This window comes from Nymphalis io, chromosome 4, assembly GCF_905147045.1.
Source record: "Nymphalis io chromosome 4, ilAglIoxx1.1, whole genome shotgun sequence".
Taxonomy (NCBI): domain Eukaryota; kingdom Metazoa; phylum Arthropoda; class Insecta; order Lepidoptera; family Nymphalidae; genus Nymphalis; species Nymphalis io.
This window is the reverse complement of record NC_065891.1, coordinates 13,602,926-13,616,977: the sequence shown is the minus strand read 5'-3', so window position 1 is coordinate 13,616,977 and position 14,052 is coordinate 13,602,926. Positions and strand designations below refer to the sequence as shown.

The 14,052-nt window shown below is 32.5% G+C and overlaps 4 protein-coding genes across 10 annotated transcripts in view; 2 read left to right on the top strand and 2 right to left on the bottom strand.

Annotated features, from left to right (window-relative positions):
• The window catches only part of LOC126768132 (organic cation transporter protein-like), an 86,731-nt gene extending 84,976 nt beyond the window's left edge, over positions 1 to 1,755 (top strand). For all 4 annotated transcript variants that reach the window (XM_050486052.1, XM_050486054.1, XM_050486053.1 and 1 more), the window contains 2 exons: positions 144 to 325; positions 1,517 to 1,755. In XM_050486052.1, coding sequence (XP_050342009.1) covers positions 144 to 325; positions 1,517 to 1,714 — 380 coding nt within the window. In that variant the 3' untranslated portion in view covers positions 1,715 to 1,755. The remainder of the gene's footprint in view (positions 1 to 143; positions 326 to 1,516) is intronic.
• The window catches only part of LOC126768150 (tumor suppressor candidate 3), a 534,937-nt gene that overhangs the window by 56,636 nt on the left and 464,249 nt on the right, over positions 1 to 14,052 (bottom strand). The window lies entirely within an intron of this gene.
• The window catches only part of LOC126768130 (exocyst complex component 7), a 287,887-nt gene that overhangs the window by 117,935 nt on the left and 155,900 nt on the right, over positions 1 to 14,052 (top strand). The window lies entirely within an intron of this gene.
• Positions 5,667 to 11,209, bottom strand: LOC126768134 (organic cation transporter protein-like). 2 transcript variants are annotated; one of them, XM_050486061.1, is made up of 7 exons: positions 10,990 to 11,209; positions 10,411 to 10,606; positions 9,829 to 9,929; positions 9,277 to 9,428; positions 8,336 to 8,938; positions 7,207 to 7,388; positions 5,667 to 5,858 (listed from the first exon to the last, which is right to left on the bottom strand). In XM_050486061.1, exons 1-7 carry the CDS (start codon positions 11,154 to 11,156, stop codon positions 5,676 to 5,678), a joined length of 1,584 nt encoding a protein of 527 aa, XP_050342018.1. In that variant the 5' UTR covers positions 11,157 to 11,209; the 3' UTR covers positions 5,667 to 5,675. The 2 variants fall into 2 exon arrangements, with proteins under 2 accessions (XP_050342018.1, XP_050342019.1); XM_050486062.1 differs by lacking the exon at positions 9,829 to 9,929 and having other exon boundaries at positions 10,990 to 11,173.

Genomic DNA, 14,052 nt, shown 5'->3' with positions numbered 1-14,052 from the left:
TAAGAAACAAATCACGCAGTAATTCAAATTAAAAAATGCTTTTGATTTTTGTATGTATTTTGAACTTAAATATAAAATAGCTAATTGTTTTTCGAGATATGCCCAAAAAAGTTTAGAAAATTGTATACGTTTTTTTCTTCTAGATTTACCATGGATTTCCATTTCATTTTTCATGGCGGGCAAGTTGATGAGTTCTTTCTTTTTCGCCATAACATATATGTACACGTCGGAGCTGTTCCCGACGTATACCCGGAATTCGATGCACGCTTTGTGCTCCTCGCTCGGTCGCATCGGTTCCATCATCGCGCCGCAGACTCCACTTCTGGTAATAGAATCTTTACTTAATATTCATAATATTAAATAACCCGCGTATAACTTAAAAAATCACTAAGAGCAGACTTATAATATTTCAGTATATACAACATTTTTAGTTTTACTTTCGTAGGTTATTAGTATTTATTCGGTTTTTGCCGCACCCAGATTTAGATAGTGCAACATAAAATTGGACTTATACATGAGAAAAACATCATTCCCTTAAATCTTTTCCGATATACTTAAATGTCTGTGCTTTATTTATTGTGTCTGCAAACGATACCTTCACAAGAAATTGTATCCTTTTTAAAACTAAAACGTTAATCTGTTTTTTTTAATAAGTAAGTTTTTTTTAATAAGTTAAGTGAAGTTAGCCACAATACATTAGTGAAACCGCACTCAAATCCGTTAAGCGTTTTCTAAGAGTAGCGTACACAAACACGCAGATAAAAATTCTAACAATTATTGTTTTGGGTTCTATTGCGTTAATAGTTTTATTAATATATATTCCATGTACAGACAGCGATAAGTAACAGATTTATTTTATGTATAGAATTACTAAATTGAATTTTTAAAAGTTATTATATATCAAAGTGTATGTGATTGTATGTATAGTATGTACAAGTTTGGGGTTTACTTCTGAAATATCCAAATCTCTAATTGATCTAAGTTTTTGTATAGATATATTATTTCGACGCGCTGATAAAGATTAAAGAATATGATAGCCAAATAACTGCATACTTTATTTTCAAAATCAAATCTAGAAAAAAAAAAATGTTTTTCACGTTTATTGTAAAAATATTGATCTTAGAGGAAAATGTTTTTTTACAAAAGTTGCAGACTTTAGAAAATAGCCATTTTTGTTCAAGTCAATTTTCGTTTGGCACCAGTGGTTTTTGTGAAAAATGCGATAATTATTTAAAATGCTTATATTTTGCCTCAGTTGGCAGAGACGAGCCGTCTCCTGCCACTCTCATTAAAAGCCTTAACAATAATTAAATCAGTTAATCAATCTTGAGAATTGCAATCAGAGTGCGTTGCAAAAAGTTTAAATACGTTAAACGTGCGTAACAAAAATGAAATAATTTGAGGTCAGAATTATTGCAATCAAATTTTAGTCTTATTAGAATGAATTTTCACTTCAATAAATGTCCAAGTGACGAAATTTGCTAATAGTAAATTAATTAATAATATTATTTTGCAGATAACCTACTGGTCTGGTCTGCCATCCCTGGTTTTTGGGACTGTCTCCTTCTTAGCTGGTCTTACTACATTCCTAGTGCCCGACGTGTCAGATGACTTGTTACCAGATACAGTAGTACAAGCTGAAGCTCTGGGGAAATCAAAAATCCCTTCTAAAGCCTTAGAGAACTATAACGAGGGGGATATCTCTCAGCTGTGAATAAACTGATTTATTAATATAATTAAAACTAAAACTTTACATTGAAATGGATTATTTTTATTATTTTTATTATTATTATTTTTTGTATATTCTTGTTAGGCGGATGGAAATGTGGACTACCTGATGGTAAGCGGTCACCAATGCCTTTAGTTATTGGTACAGTAAAAATTATTAAATATTATTTACATCACCAATGCGACACTAAGATATTTGGTCCATTGTGCCTGTAGTTATATTGGCTCACCCAACCTTCCAGCCGGAACTGATCAATACTGTTTTACTGTTTAGCATTAAAATATGTGATTAGACGAGTACCATCAAGCCCTACCACTAAATATTATAATATGTTAAGTTTAAATCGTATCAAGACGTGAAGGGGAAGAAAACTGTGATTTGACGATAGCTTTATACTAAATATTTTTGTACCAACGATTTTTTAACAATAAATAAATAATTGACTATATCACAAGTACACGATGTCAAGCAAATTATTCATTGTTCTTATCAACAAACGATTGTGAAAACAAAATAATACTAACGAACGTATAGCCTATTACAACTACAAGAGGAGTAAAGACAAATAAACTATTTTGACATAGCCGCAGCCGAGATGGCCAAGTGGTAAGAACGCATGAATCTTAACCGATGATCGTGGGTTCAAACCCGGGCAAGCACCAATGAATTTCCATGTGCTTAATTTGTGATTATAATTCATCTCGTGCTTGACGGTGAAGGAAAACATCGTGACGAAACTGCATGTATCTAATTTCACTGAAATTCTGACACATTTGTAATCTACCAACCCGCATTGGAGCAGAGTGGTGGAATAAGCTCCAAACATTCTCATCAAAAGGGAGAGGAGGCCTTAGCCCAGCAGTGGGTTATTAACAGGCTGTTACTGTTGCTGACATTGAATTTATGCCATATCATTGGCCGATATCTTAAATAATATATGATGCTCTTTTATTTTGGGTCAATTTTAGGGTCCAAATTCAACAGTTTTCTTTCAGTAGATTTGGAACAAAAAGGCTGTGATAGATGTAATGTGTGATGATAGATGTAAGAGGGTTTCGTTTTTCTAGAATGAATTAAACTGTAAAGAGCATCTATGAATGATTACCATTGCATAGGTGTTATTAATAGTAATAATGAATTGGTTCTTAGTTAAAACTATAAACTTATGAACGATAAACGGATAAAAATATATAAGATTTAGTAAATCGTATCATATTTTAAGTTGTGTTATCTTCCTGCCAAAATCGAAGGCTTTGACCCTTTGTTTATCGACCCACAGGTTATCGACCCACAACTTAAGTTGATGAAACTATGTTATATATAATGTCATTTAATTTTTATGATACTAGTTGCTCCCCGCGACATCAACCGCGTTATTTTTTTCCATGAATCTTTATATATATGCTAATATTTTTAAACATGATTTCAAACTATGTTATGGCAGTTTATTTTTATATTTGTGATAAGGTAACAATTGGGTACATAGTTAATTTCGCATTCAAATTTATTAGTCCGATTATATTCGAATTTTATTTTCTATATATTGGTCCCAGGATTTGTCCAGCTAAGTTAGTGCGTAATCACGAAAGTATACAAAATATATATAAATATGTGATTGCGATCAGACTAATAATTGTTTACTGTAAAACTTTAAAGGGTCATCAAGACTTTTTTTTAGATAACCTTTTCCTTGAAAAAAAAAAAATTAATTTGTGATTTGCTTCAATAAGATTGGTATTTGCCAATAAGTACATTTATTGTTAGGAACTCTCTTATTAGTGACGATATAGAAGCCAGAAGTCGTAAGATTATTGACATTTGCAATATTGGCTCCACGTCTTTAACTCGATGCGGATGTGTAATTGCGACACGGTTGCAACTCAGTACGGATACGTTCAATTGACAAACCTACGAGACGATTGCGATTCGATCCATTCTATTTTTATTTTATTTGTATTTATAAAAAAATCAATAACAATAAAATAAATAAATAAAACTGTGAATGAATTTACAAAACATAATAGTATAACTTATGCAGCATCTAATTTCAAATTAATGTAATGATTTAGCTGCTTAAGTTTTTATTGGAGGCATGGATTTGAAATTTGTTTTGAATATAAATTTTTATATTTGTTAACTATATAATATTTTACTGTTTGTACTGAACTAATTTCGGAGGATCAAGCGGTTAATGAAACTATGATTTTCACTATTCACATTATAACTTATTCTGTCTGTTCATTTTAACAAAATCACTTTCACATTATATATATTCAGTAGCGAATCTAGACAGCGCGATTCAGGAAACTGACAGATTTTATTAGCACCATTATTGATGTGAAAGACCGACTTGTACTCTGCGACCGCAAACGGCATGACGCTTCTCCGCTGCCGCCACTCTCAACTCCCTTGTGTGTGCGTGGCGTACGTAAATAACGTAATACTTCGTTGCTGTAAATAAGTTGAATCTGTATTTGTTTATTTTACTATATATTTAATAAGACTAATAATTATCTTCAAGGTTTCACACCTGTCGGGCGACTCGAGATGGCAATATTTTTTTTACATTTTGAGATTTTGATTACATATTGAAACGGTAAGCAAGAACACTACCAATTTTTTCAACACTATTTTTGCCATTTTACTTTTGTTTAATGTAAAGGTTCACTGCTGAGCTAAGGCCTTCTCACAATTTTAAGCGCGAGGCTTTGAGCTTATTTCACCACACTATTCTATTGAGGGTTGGTGGATACAAATGCGGAAGATATTCAGCCGACACATTCAGGTTTTTTCACGATGTATTCCTTCACAACCAAGTATGATATTAATTTAAGAAACTTTAAACAAAAATGAAACACATGAAGTACTTATTCACTTATTCTAGCCACCGGGCTACCTCGGCTCTTTTTTTTTTGTCGTTGGAAAAACGCATTACGCGTTTCCCCCACGGGAATAGTGGGGGGGTACGTGGGGCTCGCCGATGTCCGAGGCGCCAAGTGCATCCCGAACAACGGAATACCCACTAAAAAACCAGCGGTACCCTTTCCGTCATAACAAGGAGCGCCATGGGATCGCTTGCGCATGCTACCACGACGCTCTGACGGTTGCCTATGCAGGCCTCCATTCTCTAGGGGGATTACCAGGGTACTGAGAACGCCCCTAGTCCCGGCGACGCCTATTGTGGCGGAGGGAGAAGGTGCGCATAGTGCCTCAGGGCTACCTCGGCTCTTGTGTTAAAGGCTAAAAATTATAAATAAATACAGACAACAAAATATATGACATCACAATAAACTTTTATCATACATTGTCTCATTATATATATTTGCAAAAACGCCATTCTTAAGAAGGCGGCCAGCGATCGCCCAAGAGATTATACTCAACCTAAAGTACTCCTAACATAGTCCAATTAATAAGTTTATCACTAGGATTTGTTTAAGCATCCTTACTTGTAGTGCTAAATAGTCTAAAATAAAACAAAAATTATAAAATATTAGTACTCAATTTATCTTATGGAAAAAACATTTTATATACACGATAATTTATCGTTACCGTGTCGTCACTGGACAATAGGATTTTGCCATCGTAAGCTATTTTCAATTCGGCCCTGTTTGCACCTGTGGGTCTGCTCGCAATATTAATCTACGCCGCGCCGCATTGCATGCTATTCAATACGAGGCATCGAATGGGGATTTGTGCTTAAATTGTTCGTAATTATTGTCCTGATGTTGAGAGGGCGGATGAATATTGAAAAGTACTATTTGTAAGTAAATAGTGATGTACTTCTATTTTGTAACATTAAAGTATTTAGTTAAGTATAACTTATAGTAACTATGCATAATCCTCTTAATAATAATTATTATATTTTTAACCTCTAATTTAGCCAAATAATAATGACTAAGTTTTATATGTACAATTATATTATAGATGTAATTATCTTAACTATTAGTTATTCCTTGCTATCACATTTTTGTGATAAGCTGGTGAGAGGGAAGGATCCTATATTCTCAGCTTCTTTTACATTATCCGGGAGAGGTTCGTTTGCGAGATCGGGAACTAGGAGTGTTGTCAACCCTGCAGCGATTGATATACTCCCAAATAGCAAAGTCGGAAGGCTTTCCATGTATTGAGTCTGAAAAATAAATAATGTTTCCTCAATTCAGTAATTTAATCAAATATATAAGAAATGGCACTTAAGTCAATCGGAAAATATTATAAATGTGGGAACTTTAAAATTTAATATTTCACCAGGTATTACTCTTACTCTGTTCCGGTTGGAAAGATGAGTGAGTCAGTGTAATTACAGACACAACATCTCAGATTCCATACTTATCAGCGTATTACGGGTGCAAGAAGCTGTTTATAGTTCTCGCAGTTATCTATTGGTATAGTAAAAAGTTTTTGAATTGGCTCATTTGCTTGTTTGTCTTACCCGCCCAATTAAAAAACAGCTAACAATATTTCATCGTTTCTAATATAAATGAATGCAAAAGTGAGTTTGTTTCTTTCACTCTCACGTTATAATTACTCAACAAATTGTCATGAAATTTAGCATACACGTAATCAGGGGTACAGAAAAGGACATGGGGTACCTCCCCCCTCCAACGAGGTCGAAACCGCTGGCAATATTATAAACGAGAATGTAAATTTGTTTAGAACTTCTCATTTCAACAAAATGGAGTAACTTAATCTTTTAATCAGAAAATGATATCCAGAAGCTGAACCGTATAATTTAAAGTGATATAAAATTTCATATACACCTGTATATTTTGTTTGGAATCTTTTTTTTACTAGTAAATTGTTTTGATATTAAATAAATATGTTTGTTCAAAACGCGCTGTACTTACTTAAAGTTTTATTACCATACAGATCGTAAAACTAAACAATTGATGCTAAATTAAAAACTATTTTACTGGAGTTTAAAATTTTGCTTGTTTAATAAAATTTTATTATTGCTTTCACAGTACAGTAACGGCCTGTGAATGGTCCACTGCTGGGCTAAGGCTTCCTCTCCCTTTTTGAGGAGAAGGTAGAGAAAGAGATAAGGCTTATTCCACCACTCTGCTCCAATGCGGGTTGGTGGAATACACATGTGGCAGAATTTTAGTGAATATAGATACATGCAGGTTTCCTCACGAAATTTTCCTTCACCGTATAGCACGAGATGAATTATAATCACAAATTGAGCACATGAAAATTCAGTGGTGCTTGCGCGGGTTTGAACCCACGATCATCGGTTAAGATTCACGCGTTCTTACCACTGGGCCATCTCGGCTCTCATTATTGCTTTAGTTTTCATTGTTAAATTAATATATCTTTCACATATAGAATGACTGTGGCTGAGTTAGATTTTTTAATAATTTTGAGATTGATATCATTTATAAATTCTTAAAAGTATCTTTAATTACCCAATCGAATCGTCTTTCATCGTAAATTAGAATTAATATTTCAATTTCGGAATAGCAGGCTATTACAATTACCAGTAATGGCGTCATTGGGGCTAGAATTGAACCAATTCTACCGATTGCAGAACACAGCGCGTGCATGGAATTCCTCGAATAAGTTGGAAACAACTCGGAGGTGTAAATATAAACCGTTGCAAATGTAAATGTTGATACAAATCTTCCTAAGAAATATACTCCAGTCGACGTCCATACATATTCTGAAATATAACGAAACAAATTAGCTCGCATATTATAAGACTAATTGATAAACAATTACTAAATGATCTTGATACTTGAACGTATGTATGAAGAAAACTTCCGCATACTTAATTTCCGCATAAAAATGAAATAATTTATCCAAGTTATTTTATTTATGCGGAACTTTATTTCTTTGAACGCAGTTTTATATAAAAAAATTATTGAGAGAAGCTAGAATTTATCTATAATATAAAGAGCTGAATAAATGGTTAGAATATATAACATCACACAACACTGGAGTGGAGCTGTAACGTTTAACACGGGCGGAATCACGTGGAACAGCTGCTGCAGTCTTTAGTATTTTGATTTGAACATTCGGACAACTCGAATGGAAACTAATTTTGATAAATTGTACAATTATGCACTTTTCTAAAAAAAATTGCTTCGATATTTTGGGTAATAAGCGTGTCTTGTCGATCAACTTTGTGAATTAAATAAAGATTTATAATTATGCATTTTATGAGGCGAAGAAATGAGTGACAGTGAATCTTCTGTATATTTCTTTTAAATAGTAAGATGAGATTTATTTTATTGCAGTGCTATTTTGTAAGAACTCACTTCATTACTGATCCATGAAATATTGACAATCGACTTATGATGATATATTATTTTGATGCTTGTATTCTGGAAATGTTATAATTATTATGGTCTCTTTCACGACCGATTTCTGCGGTGAGTTTCGAATTTGCTCTTAAAGAATAGCCCTAAAGTGCCTCATTTACTGATTTATAATTAATTAATGAAAATTATTTAAATAAATTAATGACATCAATGATGTTAGGGAATAAAAATAATTTTATTTAAAATTTAGGTTATTGTTTTCCTTATACTTTAGAAATTAACAATATAAGCCATGAACCATATAATAAAATTAAGATAATCTTTTTGTCAATCATAGGTAACGTACCTTTTGGTATCATAGGATGTACTAAGCAAAGTAATCCAGCTGCTATGAACGATATAAGTAAAGGTTTTTTTCTTTTGAATCGTTTCAATATGAACACCATCGCTATACTTGCAGGTATGTCAGACAATGACATTATACCAAAATTTAAGTACTTATTCCCAGCCAATGAACCAACATTAACAACCAATCCGAAGGATATGAACGTACATGATATCCACCATATTAAGCATATCAAAAATCTTTTGATCACTATTTTCGAACTAAATGTCGCCCATAATGCGCAATTCTTCGTCGAATTATCCTCACACCGTATGTTTACGAGTAATTTTTCATCCAAAGTTATCTTGTTTAATTTTGCCATTTTGAGCAGCAACTTCGTTGCTTTTTCCTTTTTTCCTTTACTTAGTAACCATCGCACGCTCTCGTCCATGATAAAGTAGTATAATATGAAAAGCAAAGACGGTGCATAAATCAGTTGGACGAAGTGTCTCCAGTACGGTACTAAGTATGCGGCTAAAGAAAATAATACTCCACCCAAAGCCGCCATTACGCAAAAGAATATTTGTTGGTGCAATCTGTGGTCACTGTGAACAAGTTCGACTCCTGTAAGAAAATAAATAATATATTTCTTATGAATTTCATTTTATTCAACGGCCTTAATGGTGTCTTTTAAGCCCAAGTAGAAAATATATTTTTTAAATGTATTGCAAATGTTTACAATACAAATAACAAATTTTACTTTAAACCAACCTTTTATATTTTTCAAGAATTATAGAACAACTGACTGACTAACTTGTTTAAAATTAATTAATATAGACAAACAAATATGATAATAAGGCTCAGGAAATAAATTGACTTAAATTTAATTAAATAAAAGTTAAATTATCACATTTTACTTATAATATAATTTGTTAGTGCTGTCATTGGATTAATGGAGTTACCTAAAATAAACGCAGGCGAGCAATTGTCTCCAAACGTTGCTTCAAACCACTCAAGTGTAATGTAAATTAAATAAGTGGTAGCATAACTTTTAGCGATGCCAAATATTGCAGCAGCCAGACCAGGGATTATGATAGCTGCTTTTCTACCAATTCTATAAATGAACAAATTTTTTTATGATTTTTTATTTTTAACATTAGAAGAAAATCTAAATGTTACACTTGTTTTGTGGGAGATGTTAGTAATCTACGTCCTTTCCGTGAGAAATTTATACAAACAATCAGTTATCAGATCGGTTAGTTACGTCGTGGAAAAACGTGTAACGAACTCCCTTTCGCATTAATAATTAATAAGTATTTTTGTGACGTTTTTGGAACACCTACTGGTACATACGTACCTGTTCATGAATACACAAAATCCTTTAATAGATTCATTACTCAATCGGACAAAACTCTCACTCATTTAGAAATAAATTAATCAAGTTGAAGTCAAAAAAAAAATTGAGATTTTTTTTATAGAAAGTAAATATATTAAGTTAAATACGTCTCCAATACCTATCAGAAAGTTGTCCTTGAAAAAATAGTCCACACATCAGTCCTATACTATGAATCGTTCCCACAAATGTCCGTTTCCAATCTTGGCACGCCAGATTAAACTGAAAATTACATGGATGCTTTTTTTTATTCGTTAACGTTTTGTGATACAGTATCAAAGATCGTTTCAGTATTAGAAAGCTAACATAAAATAATGTTAGTACTAGTTACTCATCCTTGCTCGTAACTTCGCACGTTTGCAAAATGTAGATTTAATTTCAAAATATTTATAAAATATCTGATGAGTGGGTACCTACTCAGACGGGCTTGACATACTACCATACAATCATAAAGCTACATATGTTATTAAATACAATGAAATATAAAATATTATCTTTACTATCCTGCATAAAAATCAACGAATACCAACTCCATATTTTTTGTTATTATTTTATTTAATATATTTTAGGTATTGATTTATTCAATGTCAATAAGACAGATACAAACGTCTTCTACATCTCTATTATATTGAATATATGTATGCTTATCCCTTTAACAAATGGCAAAATGATTATTATCCAACAATATAAAATGTAACGTTACCTCTGCAACAAAGCTATCCTCTTTCTTGTAAATCCATTCATCACAAGTTTCCACAATCGACGTATTGAAACTGGACGGGAAACATTCTTCAGAATCGGATGAATATCTATAACAACCCCGTGAATTGTGTGGCGTGGTGAAATTATACGGTGACTCGAAATCCCTGATCTGTGATTCGCATTGCTCGATTCTACATCTGTAAATGATAAGAAGTTGTCAATGGTCACCACATCTGCTGTTCTGTCTGTTCACTTAAAACAAAACAATGTCAATGGTTTGTTTTAAATCTGACAAAAACATTATACATATATTAAAAATAACAATTTTTTTTTTAAATTAAATACCTAACAAAAAAATATATCATTGGTTTTTATTTTCTTATATTAAATTTTTTCACACTAATTAAATATTGATTTGTCATTTTCTGTCATTATTGATTCGACTCTCAAAACTCAGCACTGTTTAACTAACAACAATTATATTATAAATTTTTCATAAATTAGTATTAATTCAAGCTCTGATATTAATACACTACTTACGAAAATTTACAATTCTTGTTAGAAACGAAGAATTGATTACCTGTATGGGGTCTCCTCAGCGACGATGACGTAATTGATACAGTGCATTCCATTGTTGAAGAACGCAAAACTAATTAAAAAAATAGCTTGAATGTGGTAACGACTAAATCCACCGAACTTCTTTAACACTTCATCCAAATGAATACTTTCATCCTCAGATGAAATCATCTTCCAATCATTTGCTTAAAAATCGTTACCGATAAGAATTACAGATATCTTAAGCTAAGTCATTAGGGGAACTTTATAATGAACATAGTTTATTTTACTTCAAAATTAGCGATTTTTATATAAATTACACTTTCAAAAGGAGTGGTCCTAATTACTGTATGGTGGTATTTTTAGTTTAGTGGCACTTTAAAATTTCATTACATATATTTTTATTTTCGCAATTAATGCCGTTTGAAGATTCAAAATTCTTTCGAATCAGCTTTGAAATTTCAATTCCTGAACCGTGAACTGTCAGCTAAAGGAATACACAAGACAGTAAGGCAAGTAGCATTGTGCGTCTAATAAAACAATCGATTACTTCCGCTTGATACTGGATAAGTTAACGAGATAAGTGTCGAATGATGGGATGCATCCTACCATTATAAGGGTATATCTTCATTTTCAAGTGTATTATCCTGCGTGCATCCCATACTTACAAATCGTATTTGCTTTTTGTTCAAGATTTTCAAATTCCAATTGTTCTTAATTTAATTTTCACCAGTTCTCAAGCTTTTTAGGTATTTCTTTTTTGAAAAGATATTTAGAATAAATAATTTTGATTTGATTTTAAAATTGTTAGATTTTGTTCTATTTAAGATTGTTAAATTCAAATTTTATTCTCATTATAAATTGTTAAATATCGCTATTTAGTAATAATATTAGGCATTACTTATATCGTGTAATTTAAATTTCGCTGGTGTTCACACCAAATGTATATATATATATATATATATATCTTGGCAAATATAAGTTCAATAAAGTAAGTTCAAAAATAAATATATACGCAACATACAGTTCAAGTTACAGTGGTTTCAATTCAGTTCTAAGTGTATCCAGTAGGCCACGGTATAATACGGTGTGAGCACTTGTGTAATATGGGCTTAATTTAAAATTAGTAGCCAGGTGGGCAAATGGATGATAAGGTTTCTTGGCCAAGAAAATCCATATGTTGTTGAACTTTTGGTGATGATGACGACGATGTCCAGCTGTGCAGGACATATTTAATACATACGTATGTGTGCCAACACAAGCGATCCACCAACCAATAGGATCTAAGATGTCTGTAACTACACGGGTTTATTCACATTTTATATTGGAATATATTAATGCAAAGTATTACTGTTTGGCGATAGAAAAATTTATGTGCGCTGTAGAATCAATCTACCAAAACTAGAGCTTGCATAACAATATTAATAAAATTGAATTTACTACTTGTTCTTTAATTTAGCGGGTAACTCTGACATTGAAAACATGTTAACAAAATAGGTTTTCTAAATTTCATTTTCGTGCCATTTCGTAAATATATGTAATTAAAGTATTAACTAATTCTTTTATACTAGAAAAAGTTGTGTAATTCATATGTCCCCGTTGTACGTGAGTCTTCACGTAAGAGTCTAATTGTTTTTAATAACAAGGTATTTAAATCAATTTTCTTTAGCGTAAGGTCGTTAGCGGAATTCACAGCTGTGTTTGTTACAAAGACACAAACGTGGTTTATTTATAATAAAACTAGTTTTATCTCGTGGTTACCCACGTGTTCAGGGTACGGGGTCGGGGAGTAAGAGCAGATATTAAATATAAAATAATAGCCTATGTCTTCCATTGGGGCTTAAGCTTACTTGATACAAAATTTCATCGAATACGGTTTAGTGGTTTATCCGTAAAAGCGTAACAAACGGACAGAGTCACTTTCACATTTATAATATTATTTGTATCTGATTAGAGTAACATATCAGTGGACGCATTGATTTTTAAATACTAAACAAATTGGTAGGCAAGTTTTTATTATTTACAACGTAAGTCATATCGTATCTTTAAGCATTGTAGTTATTATTTTCTTCTTATTTTACAGTTGCCCAGAGAGATTAGACAAATAAAAAAAGAACTTGTAGCATTACGTGCCTTATCAACATTTCGATCAGCATTAGATGCAGAATGTGCAGCATTTTGTATCTAAAAAGCCCAATTACTTGAAACAATAGCTGCTGAATTCGAAGCTCCGGTTTACAATAGCGTAAGCATGAATCGTGAGACGTGAGGTAACAGGGAACAGTTCCTGAAAGCGCTTCGGCTAGTAATCTACTAATCAAAGACATTGTTAGAAGACGGGGCTCCGTCTAGATTTACCTAATTACCTATTCGGCTCAGCAACACTTGTGACATACAGTTGTATTGTAAATGGGATATCAGATATTTATTTAACATTGTGTGACCTAAGTTATTATTTAGGTATTGGTAATCTTGGAGCGTGCTTCGACACTTTTCATAGTATCAATATTGTTGTTGTGGCCCGGCTTCGAGGGTGAGTAAGCTTATAAAATTACAATAAAAAGTGGTTTGGGGCTACTTGAATAAAGTATTATTGTACTTTTGAGTGTTTGGTGGAACTTGAAGAAGCAAGAGCTTAGGTATTGATAACATGACATACTTTTTTCTTTTTTCGGTACATATCAAACCATTTTCCCGATATTTTAGATAATATACTATTATATCTTTTATTTAAATTAAAACGATTCGTGTTTTTGCGTGTTAATTTTCTTTTTGTATTTGTAGCTGCAATAGACTGTTGTGGGTCGTGTGTAACAAAAGAGAAATCCACACACCGAGGGTAATATTGTAGGTGTCACAGACATCAAATGGCAATGCAAGTGCTATTGTGAATTGAATGTGAACTGTTATGAGTTTCGAATGACACATGCAATACTTTCTAATTGACTAACTTGGTGAGCCGAGATGGCCCAGTGGTAAGAACGCGTGAATCTTAACCGATGATCGTGGGTTCAAACCCGGGCAAGCACCACTAAATTTTTTGTGCTTAATTTGTGATTATAATTCATCTCGTGCTTTACGGTGAAGG

Excerpts from the sequence above, each read along its gene's own strand:
- LOC126768134 (XM_050486061.1), bottom strand. The coding sequence starts at position 11,156 with ATGATTTCATCTGAGGATGAAAGTATTCATTTGGATGAAGTGTTAAAG. Across the intron at positions 8,939-9,276 it reads CTCGCCTGCGTTTATTTTAG|GAGTCGAACTTGTTCACAGT; the intron begins GTAACTCCATTA and ends ATTTTCTTACAG. Across the intron at positions 7,389-8,335 it reads ACATCCTATGATACCAAAAG|AATATGTATGGACGTCGACT; the intron begins GTACGTTACCTA and ends GTTATATTTCAG.